Source organism: Zonotrichia leucophrys, chromosome 20 (assembly GCF_028769735.1).
Source record: "Zonotrichia leucophrys gambelii isolate GWCS_2022_RI chromosome 20, RI_Zleu_2.0, whole genome shotgun sequence".
Taxonomy (NCBI): domain Eukaryota; kingdom Metazoa; phylum Chordata; class Aves; order Passeriformes; family Passerellidae; genus Zonotrichia; species Zonotrichia leucophrys.
Genome location: NC_088189.1, coordinates 13,984,633 through 14,000,862, shown reverse-complemented (window position 1 = coordinate 14,000,862; position 16,230 = coordinate 13,984,633). Strand labels below are relative to the sequence as shown.

The 16,230-nt window shown below is 47.6% G+C and overlaps 1 protein-coding gene across 1 annotated transcript in view; it reads right to left on the bottom strand.

Moving 5' to 3' along the window:
* Positions 1-13,640, bottom strand: part of LOC135456304 (rho GTPase-activating protein 39-like) — a 52,750-nt gene extending 39,110 nt beyond the window's left edge. Inside the window, exon 1 of the mRNA XM_064730086.1 lies at positions 13,508-13,640. Coding sequence (XP_064586156.1) covers positions 13,508-13,518 — 11 coding nt within the window. The 5' untranslated portion in view covers positions 13,519-13,640. The remainder of the gene's footprint in view (positions 1-13,507) is intronic.
* Positions 13,641-16,230: the final 2,590 nt, after the last annotated feature.

Genomic DNA, 16,230 nt, shown 5'->3' with positions numbered 1-16,230 from the left:
TTGTCCCCATTTCTAGATCAGGTACAAACACTGTGAGCAGCAGAGATCCCAGCCTGGCTCCACCAAGAGTTCCCTCCTCTGTGAAGTCTGACCATCTACTCCTCATCTTTGCAGCCCAATCTTTTAACCATTTATCCCCCCATGATGGACTTTTCCTCAGTACCCTCTACTGAAACATTTCAGTGAGGTCCACTAGACCACTCCACTTGATCACCCCTGCCACATACTTGGAAACACCTTCCAAGTACCAGGGGAGTCATGTAGCTCAGTTTTGGTCTACAAAAGCCATATTGGCTCTTCCCCAACATGTCACACCCATTTATGTTCCCACTTAATACTGGTTTCTGGAAACTTTGAAGCATAAGACATGAACCTTTGGTAAAGCCAAGTGCCCCTTCCATTCTGGCTACCGGTGAGACACTCCAAGAAGTTTGTTAAGCAAAACACGTAAGCCTGGTCATGCCCTTTCTCCATCTTCTCCCTCATTGCTCAAGAACCCACACATGTATTAGAGATGTTAAAGGCAGATGGCTGGCTGTTCTTCCTAGTAACTATTTCAGACTAACTGTCTATAAGTTTACCCAAATACTTTTTCAACCTGATGATGCCTTTTGCATCCGTGACCCCCAAGAACACTGAAATCAGAAGTCCATCACAGCTTGTGTAAAATAAATGGTCTTCTTCCTTTAGGTTTCACCAAGTGCTCATAGTTCTAGGGTCACAAGACTTGGTAGAAAAAATTCAACTTATCCATAGAAAGGGGAAACACTCTCCCCAACTTTTAAAAGAGTAGGAAGGCCCTGGCAACTACCAGCCTGTCAGCCTCACCTCTGTGCCTGGGAAGGTGATGAAACAGACCTTCCTGGAAGCTCTACTAAGGACATGGAGGTGATTTAGGACAGCCAGTATGGCTTCACCAAGGGCAAGTCCTCCCTGACCAACCCAGGGGCCTTGCACAAAGGCATCACTCAGTAGACAAGGGAGGGGACAGAGATGTCATTTATATGGACTTCTGTAAAGCCTTTGACACAGATCCCGACAACATACTTCTCTCTCAATTGGAGAGAGATGAAGCTGATGAGTGGACTGTTAGATGGATAACAAAGTGGTTGGACAGTCACATCCAGAGAGTAGTGGTCAATGGCTCAGAGTCCCAATGGACGTTAGTGACAAGTGGGGTCCCTCAGGGCTCCATACTGGGACCAGTGTTGGTTAATATCTTCATTAGTACATGAAGGGAACAAGTGTATCCTCAGCCGGTTTGCAGATGACACACCTGAAGGACAGGGCCATCCAGAGAGACCTGGACAAGTCTGAGAAGTGGCCCACGGGAATCTCTGAGGTTTAACAAGGCCAGATGCTGGTGCTGCATCTGAGCTGGGTATCAGTCCCAGTATTGATCCAGAGCGGGGCAGGAACAGATCGAGAGCAGCCCTGATGAGAAGGGTTTGGGGGTGCTGGTGGATGAGAGGCTGCACACGCCCGGCCGTGTGTGCTGGCACCCAGAAACCAACCATGTCCTGGCTGCATCAAAAGAAGTGTGGGCAGCAGGTCAAGGGAGGAGATTCTGCCCCTCCAGTCCCCTCAGTTCAGGCCCCACCTGCAGTGCTGCATCCAGCTCTGGAGTCCTCAGTGCCAGACAGACACGAACCTGGTGGAGCCAGTCCAGAGGAGGCCACCAGGTTAATCAGGGGAATGGAGCACCTCTCTTAGGAGGAAAGGCTGAGAGAATTGGGTTTGTTCAGCCTGGAAAACAGGAGGCTTAGGGGTGACATGATTGCAGCCTTCCAGTTCCTAAGGGGGGCTTACAAGAAAGATGGACAGGGACTTTTACAAGAGCATGTAGTGACAGGAAAAAGACGAATGGATTCAAACAGAGTAGGTTTAGATTAGATACTTCTTTGCTGTGAGGGTGGTGAGGCACTGGAATGGGTTTGCCCAGAACAAATATGGATGCCCATTCCCTGAGTTGTTCAAGGCCGGACTGAACGGAGCTCTGAGCAACTGGGCCTAGTGAAAGATCTCCCTGTACATGGCAGTGAGTTGAAAGTAGGCAATCTTTGAGATCCTTTCCAACCCAAACCATTCTCTGATTCTACTACCTTCATAATTTGCATACCTTGATCTTGCTATGCAAGACTTTTCCAAACCAAGGAATCACAAATTTTATGCTCTCTCCTCATAAGGCAGCTGCTCTGTCCTTTAGTAATTTTAATTATCTTCACTGCAGTCTCTCTAACATCGCTGTCCTTCTCACAATGCAGAAATCAAAACAGCATGCAGTCTCCAAGACATGAACAAAGTGTTAAAGAGGGTCAAATTGATGTCCTCTGCTTCAGTATTAACTCCCTTGCTGATGGTGATCAAAACTGATTGGTTTATTTGGCAAACATCACAGACAGAACTGATGATTTCAGAGAACTGTCAGTGACTCCAAGCTTCTTCTCAAGCTATAACCACTAGTTCTAGGCTGAGTCTCAAACAGGTCCAGTACAGGTAATTTTTCCCTGTTCACCATGTTTACCTACACTGAAGCTTACCTGTCACGTATCAGTCCACTTCCTCAGTTCTCTGAGGTTCTAATGGATTTCCTTCTCTTCAGTGAGCTATTCAACCCACTGAAGAAACTGAGGATCCTCTGCAAACCTGGCAATGTCACTGCACCCCTCTATACCTGAGGTTACCCGTAAGGTGCAAAACACTCCCAGCACCAGTTTCTCCGGCCTTGCTGCTGACTTCCCCAAGTTGAAAAATGACCAGTAAGCCCTGCCCTTTGCAGTCTATGCTTTCACCAGCTCTTTGTCCGTAACAAGACCCTTCCTCCGTGCCCGTGGCAACTCTTTCTTCAAAGCCTCTGGCAGAGAAACTTGCCAAAGGTTGTCTGAAAACACAGACACATGAAGCCTAGTGGTCCTGCTCCCAGCATGCTCATCACCTCCAGCAGGTCTGTGAGGCAGGGGCAGGGCTTGCCTCTACAATAGCCCTTCTAACACTGGTCCAAGCAGCCGTGCTTGGCCATGCCTTCAGCAAACTTGTTCTTCATTGCAAAGACTTAGGCACAGGGGTCAGACCCAACAGTCCATGGAATCCTGGATACTCTTCACAGCCCTTCCCTAGCAGTGCACCTGCACAAATATTGAGCCACTTCTCCAATTTCCTCAAGACTCAACCTTTTAAAATGCTATTGCATTCACCACCACCAATTTATGTGATACCAAGGGCACTTTAGAGGCAGGATACACATGAAAGTATCTCAACAATTTCAGTATTAAGATCCTTTGGCACTCTTGAGTAAACATTATCTGTTCCTTAGTTTCTTATCAGTTCGTCTTTTGCTCTAAAGCTATTTCTACTGATGTTCACTGCAAGACCACTTCTCCAACAGTTCTTCTGTAGCAAGCTTGAAGATTGCAAAGCTCCTCCACAGGAGTCAAGATGGCCACAAATTGTTTGGATTTTTTTGTGATAGCTTTATCTTCTGCGGCTCTCATGCTTTGATCTCTTCTCCTGCCAGTTTCCAAAAGGCTTCAATGCATTTGAAAGCTAATCATATTTGGCAAATTCACTCCTCAAAAGTCTTAATCTGGACCACCTTATTTTGATTTTACATGTAATCTGCTGAAATAGATAAGTTTTTGGTCTTCTTGCCCGGATACAATTTCCCCTTTTTGGTAAGCCAGCTTCTCATTCTACTGTCCTTTTCTCCTCCGCACATGTCCCTTTTTTTGTGTCTTTCTTTAAAAGGCCAAACAAAAAAGTCTGATCTGTTCTTGGTGGAGGTACTCATTCCTTCTGAGCTGGTAATATAACCACTAAATACTTCCTATGCTCCCTCTGTTCCGATCAACTCCTCTTAAGCCAAGGAACAGATCTCAGGTTTCTTCCAAGGCAGCAGACAGCCCCTTTTTAGCAGACTCAGGAGTAAACACCAGCTCTGGGGCGAGGCAGACAAGTCTCATTTATTTTACTTTCATGCTGCCAGTCAAAGATCCCATCATAACCCCAGACTTCTCATTATTATGACTATTCAGCACATAGGTACTGAGTTTTCACAGGTAACTGCACATTCACAGTTTCCAGATGCCCAAAACTAGATATTTTTCCAGCTGGAAACCATATTACACAAACAAAGCACCTCCTGAGGCACCCACCAGGTGAGAGGTAGAGGGGTCAAGGCTTCTCCTTCCCAGGAGGAATACAAGATGACATCAATGGGCAGAAAAGATTCCAGGAGAGCAGCACCCTGCAACAGCATTTCCCTTCCAAGGAACTGCCACAGCTTTACAGGTGGACAGTAAACAGCTTGTTTACTGTCACCACTACTGAGCACAGAGCTGTAGCCAAGGTTGAAACCAGCAGGACCTTGGTGGGAGACATACAAGAGACAAAAAGCTAGGCCCAATGGCTAACAAACTGCAAGACAAGTTTAGTCAGCAACAGGTTTTAATCTAAAAAATAAAAGCATCGTGGATCAATTATTGCCTGAAGCACAGTAAAAGCGAGGATTACATCTCTCAGCTGTTCATTCCTTTTCTCATCTTCTTTCACAGCTTAGCAAGGTGTGAAGTTGAAAGATGAAGCCCAATACTGCCCTGCATCTTGAGCAGCAGAGCGCTCTGCTACAAGAGCTACACCCAAGAAGGGGCTGGCTGAACGTCCCTTGTAGCAGCACCCAGTTTTCACAGTCAGCCACCCCAATATTGCTTTCTGTCCATGGGCCCACATACTGCCTGTCCTAATGAAAGCCCACACTTCCCAGCAGGCCAACTGAGCAGTCCCAGCTCTAGCACAGACACATCTCACTGTTAAAGCTCTTTGTGCCACAGTTCACATTTGCCTTTCCCAGGGCAAACAGCCACACCATTCAGGAGGCTTTACAGCTATAGATCCATAGGCAAAGCAGTACAGATTCCTATCATAAGAAACAGACCCAAAATGGTAACTTCTGGGGAATACTGTTAATTCATCTAAAGTCCCTCAAACCTCTGCAGTCCATAAAACCTCTGGGTTTAAGCCAGGTCCAGCTGGAATTTGAAGGGCAAGAAAGCTGCACTGCTGGCAGTTCCATGACAAATTTGTCTGTTCTCTGACCACCCGCATGTCCTTGCTTGAAAAAATAACTACCGTTGCAAACAGCAGAGGCTTGAGCAAAGCAACAGGAATTAACTGCATGCCCTCCTTTGCCTGCACCAAGGGACCGCCAAGTGCAGGTCCTGGAGGCCCAACTCCACTTTGCAGTTGGTGCCATGTGTCCCGGCAAGACCAGGGTAACAGAACTGTCTGGGCCAGCTGCAGTGGCTATTTTATTTCTCATCCAGAGTACAAGATGTACCGTGTATCAGGAGACACCCTAAAATAGAAAACTTTGCTTCTCCCCAATGAGACTCCACAGCAGCACAAAATCAACACCTCTGGAGCTCACCCAAGCCATCCAGGCCAGAGCAAAACTACTAGAAGATACTAATTTTTGCATTTCCAGCTGGGAACTCTGGGTACTTTCACTAAACCATTTGATGACCACCATGCTGTTCACTCTTTCCCACCTGAAGTCTTTGCTTCCTGCTCCAGGGAGAGTGAGATGGACAAAACAGCCCAAGGTGAAACTTCCCTGTACCTCTGCAGCAAGTACAACTTCACTGAACACCAAGTACCCAAAAAGCTTTTCTCCACATACAGACAGCTCTCACAGCTCAGCAGCAGCTTTGCTTGAAGTGAAAATAGTGAGTGATTTCATCCCTTCAAGACCAAATAAAGTTTAAGTATAAAAGTGCTCAGCTATTAGAGCACTGGATGGCTGACAGGGAGGTGTCATTGGACATCAAGAGGCCACCTTCCTAGGGAAGAGTTATGGGGAGCCAGAAAGGCTGAAATCACTGACATGCCCCTCATTGCCAAACTCATCAGCCTTCCTGGTTTCAAGAACAAGATCAACCCAAAGAAGTGTCACCACTAAGGAAGTTATGCCCACAGTATCTCTGCCAGCCTTCCTCTTGTAGCAGCGTTTAGAATTCAAGGCCAAAGTCACTTCAACAGCATTACATTCAAAGCTGGCTCAAAAGACTATGGAGAGGGAACAGGATGATAACATCACGGCACAATGGCACACTAAAATCAGAGTGGATGATTCAGTGATATGTTCTCTATGACCCCCTCCCACTCTTTCCCCATCCCCAGCACTCATCACGTGAGGCCTGCAGAGCTCCTCAAATCCTTCACAGGGATAACTCAGCCTGCTAACTAACAGCAGATGGTTTTCTCTTGCTTCGGTGAACTCAACAACTCAGGTAACAGGACCCAGAACCAGAAAAAAAAAAAAAAAGGTAAGGTGACAGCTTCACCTCCAGATCATCACTGTCTTTTTTAATTTTTTCTGCTTATTGCCATCCCAAACCAGACTTCTACTATGGAAGTCTCCAGAATCTTAAACATGTGTTTTAGACTAATTTCAAACTACAGCTTTAGTGAATTCAGGCTGGATTATCATACCACCACCAGGCATTTCCTCAGCAGCTTCTAAGACCTCTATACAAAAAAAAAAAAAGAGTATATTTGCTTTTCACCATTATTTTCAGAGATTTTAAAATTAATTTAATGAAAATTAGAGTAGATTACTTCAGGGGCAAGCTCCCTAAGGAGTTTCCAAGCCAAAAGTGCAATTCATGGGCCATTTGTACTCTGACTCAGGACTGCAGACGAGAGCCTAAGGGCAGCACCAACTCAAGCACAAGGTTGCCCTCTAAGCCCCAATGCTACTTCCTTCACACTCTTTTTACCAGGCTGATTAAATACAACTCAGCCATATCCCACCCAGACTATTCACTGTACTAGACAGGCATAAACTGCCAAGCTCATACACCTCCACATTACAACGTGCTAAGTGTCTGTCCTCCGGACTACATTAAATGCTCCTCATGCTGGCTCCATTCCAGGCTCTGCACCTCAGCTCACAGCCATTTCACCATCTCTCTTTGCTTCACCTCATGTTGATCAGTGATGATCAAGAATACATAAAACCGTTGGAGCTTCTCCTCTCACCCTAGCTTAGAGCAATAAATAGTTGGATGGTCTAATTAAAAAAATCCCAAGCATAACTACTGGATCTAGGGAGCCAAGAAGAGCTAAACAATGTGGTTGATGCACAGCTGGATAACTGTAGATATCAAAGGACTATCAAAGAACTACAATGTACACAAGGAAGAAATAGGTACAGGACCAGAAGAAGACCAAATATGGCATTTATCACTTTACAGCAAACTGACCACATTGAAACTAACAGCTGATCCTTGGGTTACTATTTTAACATCTGTAAGGAAGACTCAGTGCCTAGATTACAATGGGATCAGCCGCAGTTTACCTCAGGTCTGGAAACAGCCCTGCACTTGATATTTCCCACATGGCACCAATAGCATATGGGGACCAGCCCAGAGCAGATAAGACTATGTGGCAGGGTACAACTGTGCCAGCAGATGAGCAGGGGGTGAGAAGCAGGTGCTGGAGCAGGTGAGGTGGCCAGGACCAGCAGGCAGATTGGAGTTCCCACAGTACGTGAGTCAGCCACTCCAGCCAGTGCAGAGGAACCTTCCAAGCAAGACTCCACAGCACAGTTCATGCACTGCATTCCCTGGGCCTGTATTTAATTATACAGCTAGAAAGTTTCCTGTAAGTTTTTCTCTGACTTTCCTTTGTGACTGAACATATTTTACACCAACTCATCCTTTAACCTTAGCCCTGGCTGCTTGTACACAACATATCGCACTGCTTCAGAGTCAGAAAAACCCAAGACAGCTGAACTCCATGTGGTTAAAGGGGATTTGCTGAGCTCAGTCTCAGCTCATCAGGCAGCATTGTGCAGGGATTTTCTTGGTATCACTAGCGATGGAGACAGTAAGCCTCTTTGTTTATTTTTTCCCAGATGAATGACACAAGCAAAAGCAAACAGAAAATACCAGACCTACAGAACAAAGAGGCTACCCCTGCTACAGTGCACCTGGCCCTGGGCCACAAGTTCATGATGTCCATGATCACACAAAATCCCACTATATTGAGTCTTTTCTGCCTCCGTAACAGGCTTCCAGGCAAAAAGCAGCAACTTTGTTTGCCCAGGTAGGAAACAGCCCCATCTGTCACAGCAAAGTGCCTTATGGCAGTGTCCCACAGCTGCAAAGTTACACACACAAGTGAACCCAGCACAAGTTTGTGTGGGGAACCCTTCCTGCTTGGCTTGTTTGGTTTTGGTAGATCATAAACCCTGCAGCTAAGAAAATGCTTGGTTTAGAGAGGCCCAGGACTGCTCTGCTTCAAGTTGAGACAGGAACACACAGCAAATCTGGGGAGCACAGGGTGCTCCCTCTTCATCTGTGTTGAAGCACTTGCCACTGAGGAAGGCAAAGCATAGCAAGAGCTTGGTTCAGGGAGCTGGGCACAAACAGAATACAAGAGGGGTACGAAAATACACCCTCCTTAGAGAACCAGACTTCTATTTTCCTCTAGTGGTTGATGAAGATGTCAGCAAATAATTTTAATAAGACCCCTTTTTTCAGAAGTTCTAGCACTCTGCAGCATAGAGCCATTGCTGGAATGTCATTCCAAGACCTAAATCAAAAAGAGACAAAAGAGCCTGAAAAAACAATAAACTCAGCATCTCCTGCACTTTAATCTTTCAGTGTGGTTTTTTCAGGAAGAATTTTCTAAAGCTGATATTGTCTACCTCAAGCCCCTTCTTTTTGCCTGAAGCATGTAACAGGGGGAGGCCATGTCTCCTTGCTATGCCAACATTCACCTGGGAATCACAGAGTGCTTTCCCTCTTCCATGCTTCGCTGCAACCAAACAATCTGAACCTCCAGCACTCTCATTTTAAGTTTCCAAAATATCTTTTGGCTGTGTGAGTTGCATAACCAAAAAATGGCAGCTGACAACGCACAAAGAAAAGCCTGGGAGACTAGCTGGAAGATAGTTGACACCAGCTACGCTGGAATTTACTGGGCTACACTCATCTGGAAATATAAAACACTTAATTCTTACAGCAGTAACTTCAAACTCACGGAACAGTAATTAGGATGAGAGAATATATGCCAAATAATGGTACCTCCAATATCCCATGAGACAAAGACCAAGCACAAAAGATTTTTCTCTTGACCTACAGTCTCTTCCAGATGTATGAGGCAGGTGGACCTCAGGGCTGCTGCTTTCCAGATGTATGAGGCAGGTGGACCTCAGGGCTGCTGCTTCAGTTAATGCTTTCCTGCCACTCCAAGAACTGACTGCTTTAAGAAACTATCCAAAGCAGATTACTCTTCCTCATGAAAAGCACAAAACCCATCAAACAGACAGCTTGCTTCAATGGATACTCATGACTGAGCTACTAAAAAACACAAGAAATTATCTGCTCATTAAGGCTGTCTTTCCTACATGGGAACAGCCTTCCTTGGCAAAGGCAGGAATAAACATTAAATATGTAATATCGACAGCAGAACTCAGGAACCTCCTATGAATCCAGCTAAAACCAAAACCCAGTGCCTGTTCTGGAATTTCTTTTTATTACAGATAAGAGGCACTTCCTGAACTATTTGAATCTGCCTGGGGGACTTTTTATAGAAACACAAGCGTATACACGTCACAAGGCACAAATAATTGCACTCCACTTGGGAAGAAGGACTGATGGAGCCTAAATGGAACGTTTCAATTTCTAACCTATCTATTTGCTGAAAGCTTGCAAGCATCTCCTCCTAATTGCATCATCCACTGAGAAAGTCATTTCGGGAGTATAGCAGGAAAAGGAGACCACAAGAAGGAGGAAACACTGCTTTCCTTTGAACTTCTGATTAGTTTCCATCAAAAGACTCTGATCTGTCTGAAGGCGTTTCCCAAAGACCAGGCTTTATCTGCATAGGCAAACACTGAAGGTTTGACTGCCCCTTAGGAGCTAGCTGCAGGCCATGCTGGGCCTGCTGATGGAAGCCTTAAAAAGGTTTTGGAAGCGATGGTAGACAGGACAACCACCTTGTCCTCTACAGCCCCTCTTCTGCTTCTGCCAGAAGAGCTACTGGAGGAAAACGAACTCCTGGCTTCACTTAAAGCCAGTCACCCCTAAAACATTTCATTGCAAGGAAACTTCCCTGGTAAGCTACCAGGCTCAGCAGCATGTTTAGAGGAGTAGCAACAACAGGAGCAAGCATATGGCAGAGGTCAGGTTTGCTGATAACTTCTCCCACCTGCACTTATTTCCACTGACTTTGCAGAGCTAACAGAGACTTTTGCTCTCGCAGTTTATTTACTGCCAAGTGAAGTACCACAATCCAGTCCATCCAGGAAAAGGCTCATTCAGCAGACAATAGTGGGATGACCTGCTGTGGGGCATGGCTTGTTCTGCACTCAAAGCTAGCTACAGAGAGGATATTTATTCATGGCCTTATTTAAGCCAACTAAGAAGAGGCTAAACCAGAACAGGGCACATGGACCCAGTTCAGAGGATGTGGAGGGCTCTGCACGGCACAACAGTGAGAGGCTTGGACGCCCTGCCAAAACTAGAAGACCTCTCTACTGTAAAGTCACAGCGGAGTTCAGACACAGAGCCCATCAGCAGCTCCAGGGCAGGGTGATGAAGTGTCAAAGTTTTCATTCACTCCTAAATGGAAGTTGCTAAGAAACATGGAAACTGGTATTCATGCAAACTCAAAGCCTGAATTAATCTGAATTAACTAAAAACAACAAAGTAGGCTAAAATGACTCAAGATTCAATAACAAAATGAAGTGTCCTCATTGTAATCACAACAAAACACAAGAATCCCTTACATTTTGTATAAATCAAATTAAAACAGCCAACCAGAACAGCAGGTTTCCTGCTGAACAAACACACTTAGTACCATTCCCAGCCCTTCCACCCAGCTAACATGACTTCAGCAACCTCAGTATTTCTGGGTAGGCTGGAAGATCTCCCTTCGCACCCATCCTGAGGCAGTTTAATTGAAACAGCCAAAAGTATGCTGCTAAAACAGCAAGTCCAAACTTAAAAGCTTTCTTCTCCATAAGTAAAGTGACAACCCAAGTAGTATCATTACTAAAGCATTTACCCATCAGGAAATACAGATATGACATATATGACTTCCAAAAAAGGGTTAATGAATATTTATTAAATGGCACTGCCAGCGGAAAAAACCAAGCCACGCTCATGGGCCAAAAAGTCAGACTCCTATAGCTGTTTATGCTCTCTTACCTTTAATTGCAGAAGTAATTCCCTTAAAGCTGATTTTATGTATCTTAAAGCTCTTCCCACAGTCCCTCAACAATGCTAATAATTCTTCTTCCACTGCTCTCAGAGGAAAAAAATCTCTTAGTCCCTGATCTACAAAACTTTACTGGTTTGTTATCAGGCAGTTACCCCAATCCTGTGAAGGCAGCCCCAAAAGAATGGCAGAATGGATTTTAAAAATGCCTCAAAGCTCAGACACCAATACAAGGACATCCACAAGATGTTCTTACCCCTTAGGCAGCTCACTACAGGAATTCCAGGCTCTCCTTTCATCTTTGTAGCACACATTATATTTTTCTAGGAATCGAGTAAGTCAGTTGAATGGGAGGCACTTCTTTTATGTCCCTAAAGCAGGGCAGCACGAAGTAAGCCCTGTTCTGCACAGCATATTATGCATGCATATCTCCCATGAGGATTTCTGCTGCGAATCCAGTCAGGGTGAGGCTGAAGTCAGACTTTTGCATCACAAGGATGACCGTAAAATTCTCTCAATTACAAAACACACCAGACGTGTGGACTGAGATCTCACTGCAGGTTATATTTGCCCAACTAAGGACAAGATACCTGTTTCAGCTAGGCAAGCCTGCTGTGAATACAGAAGGCATGTGAACTATCTGAACAAAACTGTGGCTTCTAAATCTGCATTCCTATAATCCACTGTAATCTCAGCATCCCTCCAAACAGCCTCCATCCAACTCATAGGAAGAGTTGTCTTGTCAACCCAGCAAAAACCAAATTCAAAAGCACTAAAGAGACAGCAAGGGATACACAGGTAAAACACACTGAAATCCAGCACAAGAAGCTTTGTACTCATCTGCACCAGCTATGGGAATGATAGCCTCAAATCTACAAGATTTTGTCGGCCTTTAGAGTTTACCCCAAAATGACGAATCTACAACCTCAATCTCCAAGCGCTGTCACAAGCACAGAGGCAGAAGCAGCTGCTGTGAGGGGCTGCTCCAGGCAAGATGAGAGAATGCTGCTGTGCTCATCACTTTGCTCAGTCTGAATTCTGGTATTTTAGGGCCACCCTCAATGGGATTTGCTATCCCTTCCCAAGATGCTCCTTACAGACTAACTCAAACCCTGGTCTGCTGCAGGAGATGCAGAAGGAAAAAGAAATAAAACAACTTCAAATGCAAGAGAAATAAAAAGTTATTCCAAACACCTTGCATCACCAATGAGGCACTGAGTAAAAGGCCAGTGCAACTCTCCCCCATCCAACAAGAACGTGAGAAGCCGGCTGAAGAGAGAATCACACTGCAGGAATTTTAAATCGGTCAAGTATTTAACCTAGAATGAAAAAAAGACACCAGCAAAACAGCACAACTGCAACTGGCATTAGCAACAACAAGGATAGTGCCTCTGCACGTTCCTCCTGGCAGAATCAAACTTCATTTAACCACTTCTGGCCGACGATCCCAGACGCGGAGGGACCAGGAAGAGTTCTCCTTCAATGGGGTTATTCACTGGAGCCGTAAAATCCGCCTGAGTTTGTCGGAAGCCGGATGCAGCCTGGGAAACTGGCCTGGCTACCTGGCCCTCCATTTTCACTGCCAACAGGTGATCCTGTCTCCCTCCCCACTTCCAGGAGAGGACAGAACCCTCTCTTGGCCCTGCAACAGCCACAACCGATAGCATTTTCACTGTCATTCTGTAAAAGCGCTTATTTTTTTAAGCGAAAGAGAGAAAGCTATGGGAGCACCCAGCCCAGCGAGCCCGGACTGGAACGGGCACAAAACCATGGTGTGCTCCCGACGAGCCGCCCATCTTTGGAGGTGTGAGGGCACCCGACAGAGTCCGGCCGCAGCCCCCGGGGAGGCGCCGGGGCCCGGCAGGAGAGAGGACTCCGAGTCAGGGCCGGGCCGGCTACGCTCAGCCGAGCTCATGGCCGCCCGCCTTGCTCGGAGGCCGCAAACAGCCCAGTCCCAGCCCCAGGCGGAGGCCCCGGCGGGAGCCAGGACAGTGCGAGAGAGAGGTCCCCCCACAGACAGCTCAGCGCGGCGGGAGGCGGCCCGGGACCACCGCCCCGCACGAGTCTGACCGCTCGGCACGGCACGGCACGGCTCGACTCGACTCGGTCGCATTTCACCTGCCGCGTCGGCTTCCCCGGCCTCGCCTCCACCCTAGCTGGGAGTTGCTCCCGGCCCCAGCCCAGGCCCCGGCCCCGGCCCCGGCCGAGGCCCACTGCCCCGAAGAGTGGCAACGCGTCTCTCCCCTCTCCCGCGACTCAACAGGTGCGTGGCGGCCGCACTCACCTCTCCGCCATGGCTGCTCTGCCCGCGAGCGGGGCAGGATGTGAAACCCGATCCCGGCCCCGCCCGGAGGTGGTGCGGCCAGACCCGGGACCCCCAGCCACTCCCCAGGTCCCTCTGCCGGGGGCTGCTGTGCTGGGACGGGGCGGAACGGGGCGGGGCGGGGCGGAGCGGAATGGGGAGGAGCGGGCCGGGACTGTCCGGGACTGGCGAGGCCGGCGTCAGTGGTGGAGCCGCGGGTCGAGGGCAGCCCCTGGCGGCGGGTGCGGTCGCTACGGAACCCGATCTAGTCCGCCGAGCCCTGGCGTCGCGGAGCTCCAGCCCGAGGAGTGGAAACAAGGAGAGTGGAAGCGGAGCCGGGACATCAGTTTTGGAGTCGCTGAAGCCTTATTTGAGCTACAAGTCAATGGCAAAAGTTAGTGGTCGTGACCTCTTTTGTGAGGAAAGCCGTGGTCAGGCAGGTCATATCCTGCTCTCGCCTCGGGGGTCTTTTAGCAGCGCTGTAGTTGTAGGCCCCAGGTACGGCCTGTGCGCGCCGCTGGATCACAGCTGCACCGGTGAACCGTGTTCTCCTGACGCTGCCTCCCGCTGCCCTGGGCACATGAGGCTTTATTGGTTCTGCTCTGCCCTCTGGTACTCCCGACATCCTGCAAGAGCATGGATGGAAAGTGGCAAGGGGGACTTGAACCAGTGTGGAACACTAAGAGAGGAAAGTTCCTTGCCAGTGCTAGATGTTGAGCTGTCTCTGCTTCCAGCTGGGAGGGTACAGACCTTTGGGTCAACCTGAACTGTAAGGCTGCCATGCTCTGGGTTTGCCTGGATGTTTTCTTTTTTTTTTTTTTTTTTTCCCCAGCAGCTTTGTCTGGGCAGATTTTGCAGACTTTCTATTTCTTCTCTATCATGAGCACATAGTAGACTGGTCAAAGCTGTGCAGGAATATCAGGTGTGTCTCCAGCAGATGCACAGATCCAGATCCACCAGCGGCGTACGAACAGCATAGGTTCAGAGACCTTAAGAACTAGTAGAGCCCTGCTTCTCAGCCAGCATGAGTACTCTAAATAAACAAGTCGTGCTCTAAAGGTCAGCCCTGCTAGATCAGCTTCTGCCAGCCACAGCTTTGGGGTATGTCATTTGGTATGGTGGCTCCTGTATATCAGTAATTGCTGCGATGTGCCACTTCTCCCGAGGAATCCTTTACTGTCCTGTTATTCTGGAATAGAAACAATCCCATGTGGATGCAAATCCTGGGGGTTGAGCTGCCCAGATTCCTCAGATCCTATAACTAGGGGCACAAGACTTGACAGATTCTTGGTGGATTTTGCCACTAACAGAGTGGTTTGGAACTCATGTTGCACCAGGGAGCAAATGTCTGCTACGGTAAGAAATTAGTCTGATCAGCTTATTAATGATGCCATGCCAGCCAATGGTCAGGGTCCCACCCAGAGCAACTGCACTCATTTTCAGATGGCATTTTGGCACTATTGAGAACTTGAGGGTAACTTAATCTTAAGACATTCCCATGAAATTCCCACTGCATTTTTAAATAGCAAATAGAGAGACAGTGAGATCATGGCTGCTGCACTTGTGGGCTGGTCACACAGCTGCACTGTGCTTATGCAGGGGCGGGTGGGGGAAGATTGTGTCTCTGCAGCCGGGGGCCAGTGGCAAGTGGGGCCCCCACAGGGGCTGTGAAGCTGCTGGAGATGCCTGAGGTGCTGTGGGAAAGCAGGCAGGAGAAGTTGAGTTCTGTGGAACTGCAAAGCTCAGGGACTGAGGCACAGGCTAACAGGAAAGAAAAGGAGGAGTTGAACCAGGTCTGTGTTGAAAACAAAAATTTGCTGGTGTAGCTCTACTATGATTAAATTGGCATCCCTCCTTGTGGAGATGCAGATATTGCTTATCTTTGCCAGTACAGGTTATACCTGTCCTCAGGGAAACAGTAAAACTGGGAAAATGCTTATAGCAGCCTGACAGTCTCTGTCTGTTCAATGGCTCCTGTAGACACAGACTTAGTGTGTAAGAATTTTAACAGTTTGATCATCATTTTTGTGCCAGCAAGGTCTTTTGGGCATGCTCAAAATAGATGCTGGGGACATGGGAGCTTCAGGGCCTCAGCTTCAGGGCCCCCCAAAATGAGTGACCTGCCACAGTAAGTGGGAAGTTGGCTGCAAGATGGACCAGACAAAATATTCATTTTTTGCAACATTCTCATTTTATTTTGTGTATTTCAGGGCTTGATGATAATGTGTAGGCTGTTTTCCACCTACTCCTCTGGCAGCCTTGCTGAAGAACCTAAACATCATCACTTGGCTGCCACAGCTCAAACTCTTGGGATGTTACTCTGCACTAAGAGATCCTGTCTTTCTTCAGGCTAAAATGGGCAAACTGGGGCCTCTCAAGGACACAGAGGACACACTGACATGACATCTCAGGTCAGTCCAACTCATGAGCTGGCAGCTCTGTGCTGACCTGCACAAAGTCACACAGCAGAAGGGCATCAAAATGCAGAGCAAGGAAGCCACCTTGAAGGCAGAACCTCCCCACTAGAGGAGGGTTACACACCTGCTGACATCAAGGATACTCTTGGGAGCAGAGGTCCCCACTGCTGGAGAAGGAAAGCTGGGTGATAGGAGGTTGAATTTTCCGACACAACAGACAGCTCTGAGGCTGAGCCTTGCACATAGGTACCGTCGATGCACTAGTGACACGGAGAGGGGGAGAGTAAT